We start from the raw sequence: 18,543 nt of genomic DNA on the forward strand, positions 1-18,543 counted from the left end.
TTGTACCACGTGGATCCATTCTCCGGACACATGGTGGTGGTCGGGGGTAGCCCTTCCAGAGTCCTAGTGAGCTGTCTTCCTAAAGGGACTTAGAAAAGGATGGTCTGTGGATTAACCACAGGCTATTGCTGTGGCCGGTCTTGGGGCTGCAACTGATAAATGACTGTCTCCCTGCTCCATAATCCACTCCAAATTCCACTGTCCCTCTCTGCCAGAGATTATCCCACTCTCATCTCTGCTGGCCCTGATGGCTTGCCTGGTAGAGAAACCCAAGCCCTTATTCTTGAGGCGGTCTGAGACCCCAGTAACCTCACCCTTCACAGGCTGGGCTGGGTTTGCCATTCACATCACAGGCAACGGAGTGCCAAGAGGTGCCCGTGGGGATCATCCGAGTTCCATACATATTCCTGCCCCATGTGTTTAGTAGCATTCCATCTCCTTTTGCTGGGCAGGCTCAATATCCCTGTCTCAGTCCCCATGCAAAGCCACCACCTTGCGTGTCACCCAGGATATGGGCTAGAGCAGTATTCCTAGGTATCCAATGTATTGTTTCCAGAACAAAGAGGTCCACGAGGTATGTGCTTCCTTTGTGGATGTAATATGCAGCAGTTTGTCTTTTCTTTATAGGAGATGTCCTAGCATGCCTCTGACCCCTGGATCCCCCAAACTATTGCAGGGGGAGATCCTTAGAATCTTCATAGAGTTTATATCACACCCTCTTGAGTGAGTGTGTCTTACCAAGGCTTCCAGGGGCCTTCTTGTTCCTTCTCTCCAATCAGCACAATGTCATTGATGCGGTGGATCAATCTGGGATGTCCGCATGGTCTAGATCTTTTCTGAATATATCACAACAGAGATTGGGAGAGTTGTTATAGCCTGGGGGAAAAGCTTAATGAATGTTGTTCAGTCCATGTGAATGATGCTTCTGATCCTCTTTCCTGATTGGGATACAGAAGAATGTGTATGTACATCGATGGCCACATGTCATGTATTTGAAGCCATATTTATCTGCTGTAGCAATGAGACCACATCCAGTGTGGTGGCTGCAATCAGGGCTTGAACTGAGCTGGCTGTAGTCTACCGTCATTCTCTAGGATCCATCTATTTTCTGTAGGAACCAGACTGGAGAATTAAACAGAGTTATGATAGAGACCACTACCCCTTGAGATCCTTAAGGATGGTGCTGATTTCTGTCTTCCTTCCAAAATGGGATATACATATATATATAATTTTTAAAATTTATTTTCCCCCTTTCAATTAATTTAATTTAAACAATCTGTCAAAAAAGAGCCAATAAACAAATATTGAATTACATTTTGTTGGGTTTTTCAAACCCTCCAATTACAGACTATAAAAATGTCTTGTGCGTCTCTCACCCTGACCACCCTGCTACTTTTCCATATTCCATGGGCCGCGTGTAGATGCAAAGCTGGCACGGTCTACTTGGAGCCAGTAGACAGGAGGACAAGGAGGCCTGATGAAACACTTACGGACAAAATATAGTTCACTGTGGGGTTGAAGTTCGTCAGTATAAAGAAGGAAGCAACAATGACCAAGACCAGGAATAGGGTGTTGTTATAGAAGATGGAAAATGTTGTAGCTTCACAGTCAGCAACTTCCCTCTTCTTCCACAAGATTCTTTCAACTTTTTCCTTTCGAGACATCTTTCTGTTATCAGCTTCAGAAAGTTTTCAAGTCACTTCTTTGGCAACAGCATCCTCCCTCTTCTGTGCTACTAGATGGGGATGGTGGACACGATGAAGGCGTTCCCGAGGAAGAGCGTGGAGGACTTGGCTGAGAGGTTGCAGCTGAAATCCTGCAGAAGCAGATCCTCCTCAGATTGCTGCTTGGAGCCACCTTTGGGGGCCATGGTGGAGCTCATATTTTAAATTGAAGTGTAGTTGACACAATGTTACATGAGTTTTAGTATACAACATAGTGATTGGACAACTCTGTATGTATGCTGTGCTCACCACAAGGGTAGCTGCCATCTGTCACCATACAACACTATTACAATACCATTGACTATATTCCCTGTGCTGTACTTTTCACCCCCATGACTTATTCCATAATTGGAAGCCTATACTACCCCCCCACCCCCACACACCCCTTCACCCTTTTTGCCCATCCCTCTAACTCTCCTCCTCTCTGGCAACCACCAGTTTGTTTTGGGATATTGTTTTTTATTTACCACATTGCTTTAGAGGTGTGAGAATGGGGAGAGAGGCACAATTTCAGAAGCTTCCCCACTGTGATAGCTCTTGTCACATAGACCAATGACCCAACATAGGGACTTTCCCAACAGCCAAAATCAGTTCCAGTTACACATACAGGAATGGGGCAATGACCACCAGGTGGGGCCATGGACCCGTGGAGCATCTTCAGATGGACTTCAGCCAGGACTCCATTTTGATGGGCCAGGAGTCCATCAGTCTAGTCCACCAAGCAGTCCACAATGACAATTTCAGGTCTCACTATCAGGATCATTTCAGACCCTATGTCATACTGGATACCCCCCTCCTCTGGTTCACAGTTGCCCAAGTAAATGGCTGTTAAGGCCCTTTGCCAGAAGGACTGGTGGAATTATTACAATATATACTTGCTGTAGGGTCCTTCCTCCTGGGGACTCATCCACATTTTCATTCAGTAGATTTCAGGTCTGAAAACAATTTCAGATGTAGGAACTGGGCAAGGGATCATGACGTTTTTTAAGTGTCTTTAAAACATTTTATATTTAACTGTGATTTAAAAACCTATAATAAAATTTATCATCTTATCCATTTTTAAGTGTGTAATTCAGTAGTGTTAAGCATATCCACAATGTTGGGCACCCAGCTCTAGAACTTTCTCATCTTGCAATACAGAAACTCTGTACCCATGAAACAACAACTCCCCATTTCCCCCTGCCCCCCAGCCCCTGGAAACCACCATTCTACTTTCTGTTTCTATGAATCTGACTACTTTAGATACCTCATGTAAGTGGAATCATACAGTATTTGGTTTTTGTGTGTGTGTCTGGCTTAGTTCACTTAGCAAAATATCCTCAAGGTTCTTGCGTTGGGCTCCACACTGGGCATGGAGCCTACTTAAAAAATAAAATAAAATAAAATGTCCTCAAGGTTCATTCATGTTGTAGTATATGACAGATTTCCTTCCTTTTAAAGGCTGAATACTATTTCATTATATGTATGTAGCACATTTTGTTTATCCATTCATCCCTTGATGGACACTTGAACTCCTTCCATCTCTGGCCCATTGTGAATAATGCTGTTACAGACGTGGGTGAGCAGGTATCTCTTCCAGATCTTGCTTTCAATTCTTTTGGGTATATACTGGGAGTGGGATTGCTGGATCATGTGGTAATTCTGTTTTTATTTTTTGGAGGAACCACCATATTGTTTTCCATAGTGGACGCACCATTTTACATTGTTACCAACAGTGCTCAGGGGTTTCAGTTTCTCCGGTTTCTTCTGGCTGGAGACTGTTCCATTCTCTTTTTTATTTCTCCCTCAACTTTTGCTTGCAAACTGATTCCATATGGGTATTGTTAGCATTCTGCTTGGAAATCTCCTTAGCCACCTCCAACAAGTTTATTACGTTCATTTTCTATTTTCCAAGTACCACAGGTGACGGTTTCATAAATTATTCCGCTGCTATATAGCAAAGATGACCCTTTCCTCTGAGCATCCAATAGCAATTTCCTCCCTGCTCATCCAGCTGTACTAATGGTTTTCTTGCTGCCTGCCCTTTTTGCCTCTGTCTGCTCCCTGGGCCCAGCGCTAATGCCATGTGTTTTAGGTTTTAATGATGGACGTCTTCCACTTTCACGTACCAATTTCTGTTTCAGTATCTACTGCTGAATTGCAAATCACCCCCAAACTTAGTGGCTTAAGACAACAATGATTTATTCATTTCTCACAATTCTGTGGTTTGATCGGACAGTTGGTCTTCGGGTCTTGCGTGGTGTGCTGTGTTTAGCCATGTTTGTGTGGAGGCTTGGATGTTGGGATGATTCTATGCGGTTTCCGGACCTCTTCCCCACGTGGTCTCACATCTTCAAGAATGCTCGTCCAAGCTTCTTATATGCAACTGAAGTTTAAGAAGCCCAGGCTTCTTACATGCAGTGAGGGAACTGCAAGACCTTTTAGGGTCTAAACTCTGGAACCTACACAATGGCACATTCTATTGGTCAAAGCAAGTTACAAGGCAAACCCAGATGCAAATGGCAGTTGGAGAAAGAGCAACGCCTCTAGAGCAGAGGACCAGTAAACTCACATTGCAAAAGAGCATGGAAGGAGGCTGGTTCGGCAAGGACCATTATTTAAGGATTTTCCACATTTATTTAAGTTTAAGCCGCCTGTTAGGCACTGGAGTAGAGATGTCAGAAGGGCACGTGGCTGTGCGTGCCTTGATCTCCGAGGCGGGCTGGGCCTGGAAAGTGAATTTGGGAGTCATCCACATATAGACATGATGCTTTTGTGAATTGTCCTGCCCACCCGGTTCCTGGTTGCTGTGTAAGTTTGCACTGTGGATGGGGCAGGGTGTGAGCGGAGTGCAGCCCACTGCAGCCAGAGCTGGGGGGAGGCTGGCGGGGAGAGAAACCTTCTGTTCCTGCCGGGGCTCCAAGTCCTCCTCCCCACTCGGGCAGAGAGCACTTCGCTAGGCTTCTCCTTCCCTTCCCACCTCAATAGAGCCCCCAGGGCTAGGCATGAGGTTAGGACAGCTTGCCTGCACGCAGAGGACGGAGGACGGGGAAGCATTCTACTGCCTTGCTTTGCCACCTACAGAAAGGAACCCAGGAAACTGAGGACCACATTGCCCTGCTCCATCTTCTTTCTGTTGTGTTGCATTCCTGCCAGGTGGGAAAGCTGCACGAGCAACCCGATTCTACCACTCCTGGCTGTTCTCAGCCTTCATCTAGAAGACAGTAATTGGGCGTCGTCACAATACTTTGTTAACCCAAACCTGATCACCTTTATTTTACACTTTTCTGTGTTTCTCAGGAAGAAGGGGCTCTTCGCTCTCATTGTTTTAATATCTGGAAGAAGGGAAAGCAAGAGTGAGGCTGAATCTAGCATTTCTGAAAGAAGGAGGTGATTTCAGAGTTATTCCAAACCAGCTGGAAACACAGGGGAGACCACCCCAACTTGTCCAAAGCAGGAAGCAAAGAGGAAGAGGGATTAAGAGTTGGAGACTGGGGTGCAGATCAAGATTCTAGTGCTACCCACTCTTTTAGGAGTTACTCTTCTCCATATTGTCCCTTAAGAAAGAGAAAACTGCCTTACGCGCCTCGTTCCCGTCACTGCACTAACCTCTACCCTCCTGATAACTTAGGAGGAGCTGGGAATCTGTATTCTTTCCAACCTTAACGCAGTTTTCCGCACATTTGTTAACTCTCCAAGATCCTATTTTTAAACTGGTTCTGCTAATTTTTGCATTCTCCCCCTGCCTGCTTCCAGGGCGGGGTTGGGCCGGGGCTGGGCTGGGGCTGGGGTGAGGCATGTACAAGAGTTTCTGGCTCCATCTCTCATTTCCTGAGCTGAGCTGGGTTGTACTAATTGACCTCAAGGGTCTCAGCTGTGCTAAGCTGGGTGTTTGTTAGATCTCGTTAGGCTTGTGATTAGTGCAGAAAATCTAGGTCAGAGGCAACTGGTTGGAGTGATGGTCTCAGGGGGCGTGAATAAAGGCGGGGAATAGCAAACAGGTTCCTGGTTCTGTGGGTGGGGTGAGCCAGGGACAGGGACCGGTGAGACTGGTGTCATACACACAGACGGAGAGACACAGGGTCACGTGCAGAAAGGCGCTCAAACTCTTGGGGCGCGAGTGTGCTGGCGTGCGTGCGTGCGTGCGTGTGTGTGTGTGTGTGTGTGTTGTATTTGCTCCCGCGTTTACTCGGGTTTCTTTCCAACCTCTCCTTATATGGTGTGGCTCCGGAGCAGGCTGGGGATTGGCTGCTGTGCTTGGGAGACTGGGAGCTTGGAAGAAAGGAGGAAGAGAACTGTACCGAGCAGGGGCTGGGAGTGAGAAGGGGAGGGGGCTGGAGCCGAGCTTCGAGCTTCGAGGGCCGTGGAATGGGGCTGGGCCCCCCGCTTGCCTGTGAGGTGTAGAAATGGGAGAGATTTGGGGGCATGGTTTTGGTAGAATATACCGGTGACAGAGGGGCTGGGAGCTAGGGTCAGAGTTGCAGGCTCAGCAGGGCATGCTCTCTGAAGGCTGGAGCAGGACTTAGAGAAACTTGTGGGGTTCTCCGCTTTTCTTCTCACCCTAAACAGCCTACAGCTCTGCGAAATAGCATGCGCAGGAACCCATCAGCTCTTCAGGTCAACACCGCAGACATTTTCCTCCTGTCCCCCAGACCGCTACTTCACAAGCGAGTGCGGGGGAACAGGCAAAGTTGAGGAAAAGGTCACTGAAATATGCAATGGCATTTAGTTCTTCACCCGTCTCCACTCCTTACCCCGTTTCAACTCTGCGTCCTGGATTCCCCCATCTCCCCAGCCTAGGGCCTCCCAAAAGAGTCTCCCTTTTGGAGTTCCTTTGTGTAAGAAAGGAATATAGCACAACTGTGGGAGAGGGAAGGCGAGGAAGAAAAAATACACATCCTGAAGCAGGTCCACTGGCAACTGTGTAATAAGCGAGTGGGCTCACAGCCCCCTGGCCCAATCTACCCATTCACCCCAGAACCCAGCAACTGGGAGGGAGTGGAGGCAGTATGGCAGGTGAAGAAATTGGGCTGATGGAATGCGGGGAGAGAGGTCTGGGCGAGGGGAAGCTGGGCTCCCGGTGCTCTTGTCCTCCCGTCCGCCCACCTTCAGGGTCCCAGGGGCAAGGCTGGCTTGGTGCTGACCCCCGCGCCTCCGGAGGACAGGCGATCTAGCGCCCCCCGCGGCCCCCCATCTCCAGCCGTAGCCCCGTCCCTGGCGCTGCCTGTCCTTGAAGAAAGGGCGCGGGCACTGCGCGGGGCGTGCGGGCTCAGTGCGCTTCCGCACTGCAACTAAGTGGCAGCGATCAACCGCGGGCCCGAGGCCTCCTAGCCCGCGCTGTCCCCAGCCCAGCGCGTCGTTCTCCTGGCCACAGCCGCCGCAGGCGTTTGCTGAGTGTCCGCGGCGGGCATTTCCCTCGGGCCCCTTCGCCCGCCCGCCCGCCCGCCCAACAGGAACTCTCCGTGCTGCGGACGAGAAAACGGACAGTCGGAAAGCTGGTGCCTTGGGGCCTCATAAGGAAAATGTCGGAATCTGAACCCAGATCTGTCTGGTTCCAAAGCTGGGCTCGTTTCGCTCCCCTGTGGCCTGGTTCTGGGGCCTGGGCCTTAGTTCCCCGCCCAGAGGCCCCCCATCTTTCTTTTCTGCTCCCCTCACCTGTCCTTCTCCTCCCAGTGCCTCCCTGTGTCCTCTAGCCCCCCTGGCAGCCACAGGGAATTGGCACCTTGGGACAGACATGTTCTTCCGGCTTTTGTCTTTTTCTTCATTATGTGGGAGCAACCAGGAAGAAAAAGAAGAGGGAAAGTGCTGGTAAAATAAAATTAATACGAAGGCGGGGACTTCTACAAGGAAATATTTTAACCTTGATTTTCATGATTGGACAACAGGTGGGTCTACTGAGCATGTGAGTTTAGGAGAGCGAGGCCTGTCGGGAGGATGGCAAGTCTGTGGACCCAGATTTCCTCACCTGCTGCCTCAGGAGACCCTGGGCAGGACATTCAGGTGGCACTCTGGTGTCGTCTCCCTCACTCAAGTAGGATACATATTCCTCGGGGAAGAGACTTGTTTAGAGAACTGCAGGCTAGATCTGGGGAAAACCTGCAGGATCGCACGGTGCAAGAACCTCTCTTCCATGGAGACATCCCCCATCGTGCTTACTTGGGATGTGCAAGTAACGTCAGAGCAGAAGATCGGGAACTGAAGGGTCTGCGCTCCCCCCAGGGGATTTTCCTTTCCTCCCTCCTACCGCATCTTCCCGAATGTCACATTGGGGCAGCCTCACCGCCAGCACCAACGGGCCTCTGTCCCCACGTTCTCCCCTCTCACCCCCAAGAGGAGCGCTAGGTCTTGACTCTTGGAAGCAAGAGGAGATCTAGGGAAGAGGGTCAAGGGGCTAGCAAGGGGTGCATAAACTTCCAAGTGGCTTCTAACCCCTTTAGTTGATTCGTGAGGCTCTCTGTCCCCTTCCTGTCAAAACCCACTCAGCTCTTGCCTTCACAACCCTTCTCTGGCCCCTGTCACTGTTGCTAATCTGATTTTAGGAACTTCAGAGGGAAGAAGCAAACAAAACAGAATGAGTGTGTGAGATCTACCGTTGACAAGAATGCAAGGGAGCCTGGCCAGGAGGGCGGTGGCGCGAGCACAGAGATGTTTTGCTGAAGTCGGGGCCTGATGAGTGTCGGGAGAGGGGTTTGAGGAAGGCGAGGGAGAGGCTACAGGAAACCTAGCTTGGCCAAAAGAGGAACCTGGCCACACGTTTGGTTTTCCCCTCAATCCTGCCCAGCTTGCATTGCAAATCAGTTTCGTTCTTAGTGCGGTTCTTCTGTGGGGTCAGCCGCCCCTAGTTCCCCTGCCCTGGGCCCCCCCCCCCCCGAAGGACCACACCATTCCAACTGTCCAGCACTGGATCTTCGCGTCGGTGTTGGGAAAGGTGGGGAAATGAAGGGAAGACACACGGCGAACAAGATAGCCAGGCAGCTCAGGCTCATCAGAGGGTATGAGCAAGAAGCTGGTGTGGCTGGTGGGATCCCACAAATCCTACTCAGGCCTGGGACAGATGTCACTTCTGTGTGCGCAGGTGGCAGTGGCTTCCATATCCCCGGGGCTAGAGCTGGACAGCGGAAATTTCACCCTCAGACTGAAAACCTGGAATGGGATGGAAGCGAAAGAGCCTCCCCCGCAAACTTGGCTTATGCATGTCCTGGGGAGCAGCAGAACGCTCCCTGCCGTGTCTGAGGGGTGGTGTGTGTAAGTGGCCAGACTATGCCTTTATTCCCCCCTCTCTTCGTCTAGGTGAGAGCTTCTTAATACTGCTGTCGGGGTCACCCCCTCAAATCTGAGGCAACTGAGGTGGCAGAGAAACAGCCACGGATAAGGAAGGAAACGGGGGTGGGGGGAAGGTTGGGCAGCAGCAAGAGCAACGAGTTTGTGGGTTTTTTTTTTTTTCCTTTTTTTGACTGAGGTAAATAAAAAAGCTTTATCCTGCAACACTTGGAGATAAGAGTCCGCGTACCCCACCCCCCAAGTTCAGCCGCCGTCCCCCTCGCTCACATCAGGCTCTTCCGGTACTGACTGTGCTGCGTGGCTGGTCTGAGGTGGGAGTCGGGGGTCTGCAGGTCCATCTGTCTGTACAGGTCCCTCAGCTCCCTGACTTCCTGCAGCACCCTCTTTGCTTGGCTCCAGTTCGACGACGCCTCTCCCAGCAGCCGCTCCGTCTCCAGCAGCCGCTGCTCTGACTCAGAGTCAGGAGGAGACCCCGGGGGGTCCTTGGCCTTTCGCTTCCCATCTCCCAGTCCCTGAACCTCTGTCAGCAGCTCCTGAGTCTTCTCCAGTTTCCTGGCGACCAGGTCCTGGATCCGGGACAGCTGCCCCGGGGGGGGAGGAACGAGGCCTGGGGGGTCCCCGGCCCGCAGCTGGAGGGTGCAGGCCGGGGCAGCGTCCCGCTGAGACAGGATCTCCTCCAAGGAGGCACAGCGGCCCTTCTCTGCGGGGCTCAGCTTCTTGGGGGCCTGGGGCGTGTAGGTGGCCCCTTTGTCTGGCTTTTCCCAAGCCCGGGGGAGGCCGCTGGCTCGGTCTGAGGAGGGCTGGATGCGGTCTGAGTCTGCTCTCCGCCGGCTGCCGGCCAGATGGGCCACAGACTTGTCCAGGTCCACGCGAAAGTTCTCGGCGCAAGAGGCTGGTTCCTCCGGGGAAGGGTCTTCCTCCTGGATCAGGTCCAAAGTCAGCATCCCATCCGAGGTAGAGGTGGAAGCCTAGGGAAGGAGAGGGTGGGGGTGAAGGGGGGAACTGCCATCAGTAGGCGGTTCAGGAGTGACTGTCTGTTGGAAAGACAGAGGCAAACTGGCCATTTTCCTCCTCCATCCTGACTGAGCCCTTTGACTTTCTTACTGTTTTCTCATTCCTTTGATAGTGATTGGAACTTTTCTCTTATTGTTCTGTGATTTAAAGTAACTTCTCCTGCTCGTGTCCCATACTCTCCATTTTACTATAAACTTCCTGCAGAGTGCCTTTTTTTCTCCGTCTCGGGGACTCTAAGCATCAAATCGGGTTTGACACCCACAGGATGCTCCGCATGGCACAGCTGCTGTCCTTTTCCATCTGTGTCCTCTGAACCCTACGCCCCAACCGCCTCTGCCCTTTAGAGCTCAGAACCCCGCGCCTTAAAGTAAAACTTGTTCTATTTCCAGAACACTACAATAATACAAAACAATACAGGTACTATTCGGCACCTCATGTGTATCGATACATATGTTGTTTCAGTCATTCATTCCTCACAGCAGCCCTTCAAGGTAGGCATGGCGCCTGCCCCCTTTCCTGCTGAAGACCAGCGGCCTCAGGGAGGGAGTCGAGAGAAACTGCAAAGCTAGGTTACAACCTGGTTCTGTCTGACTCCAAAGCCTGTATTCTTTCTACTATACCTGACTGCCTCTCTCTCTAGAGACCGAGAGCTCGGACAGTGAGAGGAACCAGCACTCGGTGTGTTGCGGGGGGTCACGGTGATCCTTCCTCCTGGAAGTGACTGCAGGGCCTGATGCCACCGCTGTGCGGTTAATTTCTACTCCGTGGGACAGCACTCACCTCTTCTATGTTCGCTTTCCTTGTGGGTAGATCTCATTTTCCACCAAGAATGATACATTTATTGAGGGCAAGGACTTTTGAACTCATAGTAGGTGCTAAGTAAGTATTTCTGATTTGGAGGAATCAGGCAGGGGGACGGGGTGCAGGGACTTCCTGAGCCTTTGACCTTGGTACCACAAATGCCTCTGGTGGGCTGAATACTCTTGTCTGAGATGGACCCACATGGAGTTGGCCCTTCAACAAGTTTTACTTTCTTACAATCTTACGTACCACGGCCATCAGGTGTCCCCGAGTTGGGGGGCGGCGGGAGTGTTGGATTTTTGCCCTGTCTCGAGTGGGGTGTGCGAGATAGCTGTCCTCCTCAACGGTGACCTGAAGAGATGCATTGTGAGTCATGGGCGCTCTTCAGAGACTGTGGCCTGAACCCAGCATCCCCTGTGGCCTGAACATGCCTGGACTGGGAAATAAACCCACCCCATTGACTGGTTCTGAGAAAATCCAAGGGCAAGGCCTTTACTGCATGTGCGGGGGCTCCAAGGCTGGCCCCAGGCACCACAAAGCATGGAAAGAGGAATTGGCGGAAAGACTCAGAAGGTGGGACAATGGGGTTTTCAAAGGGAGCTAAAGAAGTACGGCTCGTGGGGGGTAGCAAGTTAAGTGGGGTGCACCCCCAAACCTCCCCCTTTACATGAGTCACGGGTACTGCCTCTGCCCTGGTGCTCCTCCCCTCCACATGAGCCCCCCTGACCTCATCCAAGATGCGGTTCTTGGCTCTGGTGATAGCAGAGTTGAGGGCATTGATCCATGATTCCTTCTCTTCTGGACTCACGGCCAGGAAGATCAGGTTGGGAGCCTGTGAGGGGAAGATTCTTGGTTCAGCCAGCGTTTTAGGGTTGGTGCCTCACTAGGAAGGGTGAAGAAATAAGGAATTATCATCTCATTCTCTTAGACCCAGCTCCTAGAAGGAGAGAGATTCTGCTTCCAGAGTCATCCACAACCTAAGGAAACCAGCCTCTAGTCCTAGAAGATGCCACAGCTTAGAGGTTGTTTTAGAAATGACCAAGGAAGAGCTAGGAAGGGTGATGGATATTACTACGTCATTGGAGATAATTACAGGAGGTTTGATAGATAATAAAGGACAGGTACTAAAATAAAGATCTTTAACGTCTGAGTAAACAGAAAGTGACAGGAACTTCCCTGAGTCCCCTCAGACAAGAGAAATTAGATTCAGAACTTCACCTATCAGGGTACAGGGAAAAGTGATTTTCTTCCAAGAGTGTATGATGTATGTGTGCCTGTGTGTGTGTGTGAGAGAGAGAGAGAGAGAGAGAGAGAGAGAGAGAGAGAGAGAGAGCTGATCTCTGTGGTTGGATAGTTTAAAGGCTGGCTCGCCTGGAGGGAAGGCAATGGCCACATTATTCTCAGGTTAAATAACAGAAGCTGGCAGGAGGGCAAGTGCGGGGCCTCTGGGCCCAGAGTGGGGGGGAGAACCTGAAGGGCAAAGGTGTCCTCTGCCCCCGACATGCAAGTGGCCTCGGTTCCAGGGGCCCAGGAGGCAGGAGAAACATACCGTGTTGCCGGGCTGTTTGGAGTGGGCAAGAGTAAACTTGCTATGATTTTTCTTGCTCCTGCTCTTGGATTTCCGGAGCTCTTCACACTTTTCATAGTCACTCAGGTCAAACACCTCTTGAATATTTTTCTCATCTTTTACCTAGGGGAGGGTTAGAGGTGAGGTGCTGAGGAGAAGATGACTTCACGCCTTCCCCCAGACTGTTAATTTAGGCCGGTTCTGGGAAGCAGGATGAGCCTAAGGAGAGGGGAGGGAGGACAGGGTAGGAGAGCTGTCTGACCCAAGGCCCACACAGGCCTGAGCGTGGGCATGGTCCTGGGGCAGCCCTCAAGCCCTGACTCCTCAGGTGGGTTTCCATGTAAGCCCCTTATCCCCTTATCCACACTCTCTTCGGCTCAGCTCCTGTTTCCGGAGCCCCAGGATGTCTCTCTTCACTATGACCCCCGTTATGTCCTTCAAAAGACACGGCTTATGTGGCGGCTAATAGGTTAATCCTATCATCCCGAAGAAAGAAAGACCTGGGTGGCTGTTGATCATCCAGAGGGAGGAGATAAAAGCGGGGTCAGCATCACAGATGTCTCCAGGCAAATGCTACCTCTGGTCTCCCCCATCTTATTAAATGTTTACACTGTCGCTTTATTTTATTTTTTTAAAAAAGATTTTATTTATTTGTCAGAGAGAGAGAACACAAGCAGGGGGAGTGGCAGAGGGAGAGGGAGAAGCAGGCATTCGGGGCTCAATCCCAGGACCCTGGGATCATGACCTGAGCCGAAGACAGACGCTGAACTGACTCCCTACACTGTCGCTTTTTTTTTTTTAAGGTTTTATTATTTTTTTTAAGTAATCTCTACACCCAACATGGGGCTCAAACTCAGAACCCCAAGATCCAGAGTCACAGGCTCCACTGACTGAGCCAGCCAGGCTTTCTTACCTGACTCCCTCCTCAAATATATATTATTCTAAAGAGAGTCATCGGCCTCCTTCATTTCGGGAGCTCCAGCACCATAGAAACAGCAGTGCCCTGTGCTGAGTTTGCTCAGACAAGCTGAAAAATACACCTATAGTTCCTGCCCTACTCCTGCCCTCCGAGCTCCTGAGATGACCCGGCCTGGCCCTTGCAGGCTTCGAGAGCCATTTAAGTCATCCACCTCTCCCTAGACAAAGATGCGCTTACACTGTCCCTGGAGGACATTTCAGACTTGTATTCTGCTACTTCTCTCCATGGTTCCAGTTTTGAGAGCTGGTTCTCCTTTGTGTCTAAACTGAGCCCTTCCTGCTCGTGCTGTCTCTCTTGCACCCTGGTTCTACCCTTCGCAGCGTTAGCCAGCATTTGGCCCTTCACCCTCCTGCCGAACGTCTCATGAGACCACAGTTCTCTCTCCATCCTCTGACCCCAACCAGCCTTTGTAGAGTGCCACAAAACAAATTCCAGTAGTACTTCTGCCGAGGTCTCGTGGAAACCTCTCCGTTGTTTCTCCTCTCCACTGAGGTGTTCCCCACAGGCCTGGGACTCTGAAGCTGTGGCTCATGGATTGTTCTGGCTTACAAGAGGAGAGGGACTTAGTCGCCGGCCCAGACGAGCAGCCTGTGATTAGAAAGCCCTTTCGCCCTCTACCATTTGAGCCTGGGCTCGGAAGACCCTGGGAACGAGAGATGAAGAGCGCCAGTGCTTGTCTTGTCAAAACTAAACAAACAGATAAAAGTAGTCTCCTGTCTCCCTTGGAGGACACCCACCCTCCCTGACTGGAACTGTTTCTCAAGCGCGAACTAGGAACTGTGTGCTTGCAGGTGACTTCATCTATTCCCCTGGTTCTCAGCAGCCTTGAGGTGGGGGAGTGAGTCTCTCTTCCACTCCCCAGCCCATCTCTGGTCTTGCATCTGCCTGTCCTTCGGACTCGCCGCTGGGGCCAGGGGCTGACACAGAGGCGGAGGGCTCATCACACAGCCTCGCTGGGGTCAATGGCTGCTCATACATCTGCCTGTTTGTGTTGGCCCGGCGTGCCTCCGCCACGGCTTTCCCCTTCCAGGGCTCCCCGGCTTGGGGCTGCTAAGTGACCAGAGGCCCGGGAGGCTTGTGGATGGGAGGCTTGTGGATGGGAGCGGAGAAGGTGTTGGCAAGGGGTGTCTGAGAACAATTCCCGGAAATGTGGGGCAGGGAGGGAGGATGATGCATCAGCCCTCCTGTCCTTCTTCCTCAGTCTTGAGACTATCAGCAGCCTCCAGGACTCAGAGAGGAAAGTGCTGGGTGTGGGTATGGAGCCAGGGGAGGAGACTTACTTGTTCTGCTTTCCTTTCAGGAAGGGAAGGGAAGGGAAGGGAGAAGGGAAGGGAAGGGAGGGGGGTATTCTGCCTCAGACACGCTGACAAGGAGCTCCAGGAAGGAGACAGTGACAGAGGTTAGGCCTCGAGAGGGCAGTGGTAGGAGAAAGGGCAAGACAAACGGCGGGACGAGTAGATTCCAGTCCCACGGAAGATGGACAGCTCCGAGACCCTTGTCCCAAAGTCTCATTGATAACTACCCATCTTCCAAAGCTAGCCCTTCCTTTCCCCTGGGCCCACAGAAAGGGATTTTCCCTTGCCAAAAAAGATGCCCTGAACCCAATTTCCTCTACCAGGAGATCTCCTAAGATCTAGTTCCTGTTCCTATACATCAACCCCATGATCATAGGGTGCCCTTTGACTGAGAATGAGGAAAATGATTAATAACAACAAATACAGAAGGATTTCTTTGATGGAGGTGGTGGTGGGAGACCCTGCCTTTATGAGGAGAGGTAACAAAAAAAGACTTGAAAATTCGAGGGGAGAGGGTTAGGGATATTCTTGCGTTAACACATAAATTACAAACATTATACTTTGCATTTAAAAAAAAAATCTTGAACCTATTAGCTCTGGAGCTTGTGGGAAGTGGACAGAATAGAGCCCAGAGTCCTCTGTCAGCTTCACCCTTAGCCCAGGCCTGCCGTAGCATGGAAACGGGCTCCAAAGAAGAGGAGTAACAGTAGGCTTGTCCCCACTTCTCCTGCGCCCTTCTCAGCAGGGGGCAGCGGGCCCCATGACCAGTCAGATGCTCCTGACTCACAGGACACCAAGCCTTGGAGGCTGAGGTCATTCGAGCCTTCCCCCTGTCTCTGTACTCCTTCATCCACAAACAGGGAGCAAGCACGCTCTTTCGCTCCCAGACTCTTTTCTTTGGACAAATACAAACAAGAAAAGATGTCTTGTTCCTTCTACCCTTTCACTGTTCTCATGGTTCCCCTCTGACGTGTGGGAAGTTCTTCCTGATTGCTCACCAGAGTTTCCTGCCATTATGAAGTTCGGGGAAGACAGGAGATACCCTTTGACACTTGCTTATTATTATTATTTTTTAAACTGGAAAGCCAGCAAACTGTGGAAAAACCTTCTATAGGATTTGGGATTGGGTAGAGGTGGCCCTTAAGAAGAAATCCTGCTGTCAAAGTCTTCTCCCACCGCCCTCCATCACCAAGTTCCCAGCCTGGTGTAAATAGTCAGGTCGAAACACCCAGAAGAGGGATGGCTCGGGCCCGGGCACAGCTCAGCTCTCCCCTACTTGCCTAGGTACACGTTCTGTTCAGATGAATACTTTCTCTAGGACTGCGCATGTGTCTGTTTCAATACCATAAAAGGATTTATTTACCTAAATATAGTCTACTGCAGAAAGCAGAAGAGGTTAGAACTCCGGGTGGACTTCCCAGTTAGGCTGGGTGGGGGGGCACAGGATTGGGGGAGGAAGGGCCACCCAACCAGGGGAGCACAGGACAGTGTCCTAGCCTAATGCGGACACAGTCTCAGAAGTAGGGGACTGGAATGACTTCCAATTCACAGAAGGCAATGTCAGTTTCTCAGGTGTTACTGATCTCAAGAAATAGAGATAAAAGGGAGAAGACTGTGGGTTCGGTGATCTGGGCTCAGGTTCTGAATGCCGACTGTGGTTTTCATTTTAACTACCCAGGGACGGACAGGGGTTCCTGACTCCATTTGTCTCCTTTCTGATACAACTGGGGGAAGTTATGAAGAGGGTGGAGAATGGGTTCCTTGCTGCTGCTTCTTTTTTTAATGGAGTGGGAAGCATACAGGTTAGGAACGTTGGCTTCAACAGAAATAACTGCCACTCATAGATACTCTGCCTGAGGTCATATGAGACTGACCCAGGGTTGTGTACGTGTTTTCTGTGACTGGGGCAGCTGCAGCTGTGATATGACCCGCATATGCCCCCCTGCGAGAGACAGGACCGAGGAGGTCCCCTGGCTGGGAGCAGGGGCACAGGAAGGGGTGAAGAAGAAGCTGAGCAGAGTTTTTCAGCAGCCGTGGCAAAGGAAAAAAAAAAAAAAATCCTACCTCCAGCTAGCTGCCAGGATAGGGTAGGGGGCAGCAGGGGACACTTAGAACTTTTGGGACACCTTGGGAGGGGGGGTCGTCGTCGTTGTCAGAAAGGTGTTTGCCAAGAAAAATCATTAAGTAAAATGCACGCTCCACTTGGAATTCTAACTCGGGTCTTCTGGAGAAAGGGTGACCTTTCTCTGCAGATCTGACAGGGGTAGAGACCCACCGAATTGCTGAACTTGCTTTTGGAACAAAATGGGGGGGGGTGAGGGAAGCGGGAGGCGGAGGTAGGTGAGTCCCCTGTGGAGGGACAAAACGGGGAATGTGAGGACGCAGGGACAGCGGAGGCAGAGGGCACCTACCTCCTTCTCAGAGATGTACAGCTGGTCCCCCTTCAGCACCACATAACGGTTTTTCCAAATCTCCCTGAAAATCCCTTTCCCGCAGAATTTCCGGACCCAGCCGACCTTCTCAGGCGGTGCGGACGGCTGGTTGCCATCCTGAAGCCCCTGCCCCAGGGCAAGAGCAGAACCTTCCGGTTAGGTGGCTATCGCCTTGTCCTCGTCTCATTCCGGCCCTCACGACCCCCCTCGGCTGCCCTCTCGCCGGCTTTCCCGTGACCGCCCCCCACCCCCCAGAGGCTGGACTCAGGGCGCCCCGCGTTCGCGCCCCACTCCTCGGAAGGTTTTCACTCGGGGCAACTCTCTCCCCACCGCTGCCCTCCCGCTTCCCCCACATCAACAACTCCAAGTGCGAGAGGAAGGGGCCGGGGCCGGCCTGGGCGGAGGGTGGCCTCCGGCTGGCCGCCAGGTCCCCCGCCCCCTCCCGCAGCCTCGGTCCCCGCCGCGCCGGGATTAACGGCATTTTATTTTATTTCTCATTGTCTCGGGGCCGCTGCAGCGCGCACGCAGGCGGCGGCCGGCCGCCCGGGGGAGGGGGCGCCGGGGGCGGGCGGAAAGTGAGCCAAGTCCGAGCCCCCGACCCAAGTCCGCACACAAAAGCCGCCCCCCTCCCCCGGCGGCGCCGGGGCCGCGGGGCCGGGGTCCTCGGAGCGGCCGGCGGCGGGCGCGGGCGCACTCACCCTCTTGGTGGAATTGTTCTTCTTCATCATTCCGGGTGGGCGCGGGCGCGGGCGCGGGGGGAAGGGGCCGGCTGGCGGAGCTGCCCCCGGCGCCGCCGCCGCCGCTCCTCCCTCCCTCTCCCGGACTCTCCCCTTCTTTGTAGCTCCGGTTACACTAAAGGCCGGCCTCCCTCGCACTCGCACACACACGCACGCCCGCTCCCCGCCCCTCGGCGCCCTCCATCCCGGCGCCCACGCGGCCCGGGCCCCCGCGCGCCCCCGCCGCCAGCTCCCCGGCCCGGCGCGCTGTGGGCGGCCCGGCCCGCGCCCCGCGGTTCCATCCGCCGGCCCGCTGACGTTGCGAGTTCAGAATAAAGGGCGAATCGCGGAGCCGGAGATGGTGCGCTCCCCCACCCCCCTCCTTTGTTTCTGACTCGCTGAGGGTGAAGAAGACAGACCTAAACCCAGCCGGAGAGCGGCTCCCGGGGCGGGGGACGGGGCGGGGGGTGGTCCGCGGGACCCACGCTCGCACCTGCGGCCGGAGCCGGGGGTGGAGCCCGAGACACCGACCCGCCGGACCTGCCCAGACAGCCCGCGGAGGCGGCTGGAACGGATAATGGAGAGAGGTTCAGGAAGACCGAAATAACCTAGATCGAGATCGTCTCCCTCCCAACACAAAAACAAAAACAAAAACAAGAGCGGGAGGTGGGAGGGCGCCCGCCTTACCGAGAACCGGCATCTGGAATTCACACTCCTTGGGTGGTAGAGAGAGTGGCCTGGGTAGGTCAGGTGCT

General features: G+C 52.7%; 1 protein-coding gene and 1 pseudogene across 1 annotated transcript; both read right to left on the reverse strand.

Annotated features, from left to right (window-relative positions):
• Positions 1-1,439: 1,439 nt before the first annotated feature.
• On the reverse strand, positions 1,440-1,870 carry LOC116627361 (annotated as a pseudogene).
• A 6,776-nt stretch (positions 1,871-8,646) lies between these two features.
• PLEKHO1 (pleckstrin homology domain containing O1) lies at positions 8,647-18,014 on the reverse strand. Its single transcript, XM_032397126.1, has 6 exons — positions 17,771-18,014; positions 17,052-17,198; positions 12,349-12,489; positions 11,527-11,631; positions 11,049-11,150; positions 8,647-9,952 (listed from the first exon to the last, which is right to left on the reverse strand). The coding sequence occupies exons 1-6, from the start codon at positions 17,798-17,800 to the stop codon at positions 9,248-9,250; spliced, it is 1,230 nt and encodes a 409-aa protein (XP_032253017.1). The 5' UTR covers positions 17,801-18,014; the 3' UTR covers positions 8,647-9,247.
• Positions 18,015-18,543: the final 529 nt, after the last annotated feature.

The sequence above is a fragment of the Phoca vitulina genome, unplaced genomic scaffold (assembly GCF_004348235.1).
Source record: "Phoca vitulina isolate PV1807 unplaced genomic scaffold, GSC_HSeal_1.0 scaffold96, whole genome shotgun sequence".
Lineage (NCBI taxonomy): Eukaryota > Metazoa > Chordata > Mammalia > Carnivora > Phocidae > Phoca > Phoca vitulina.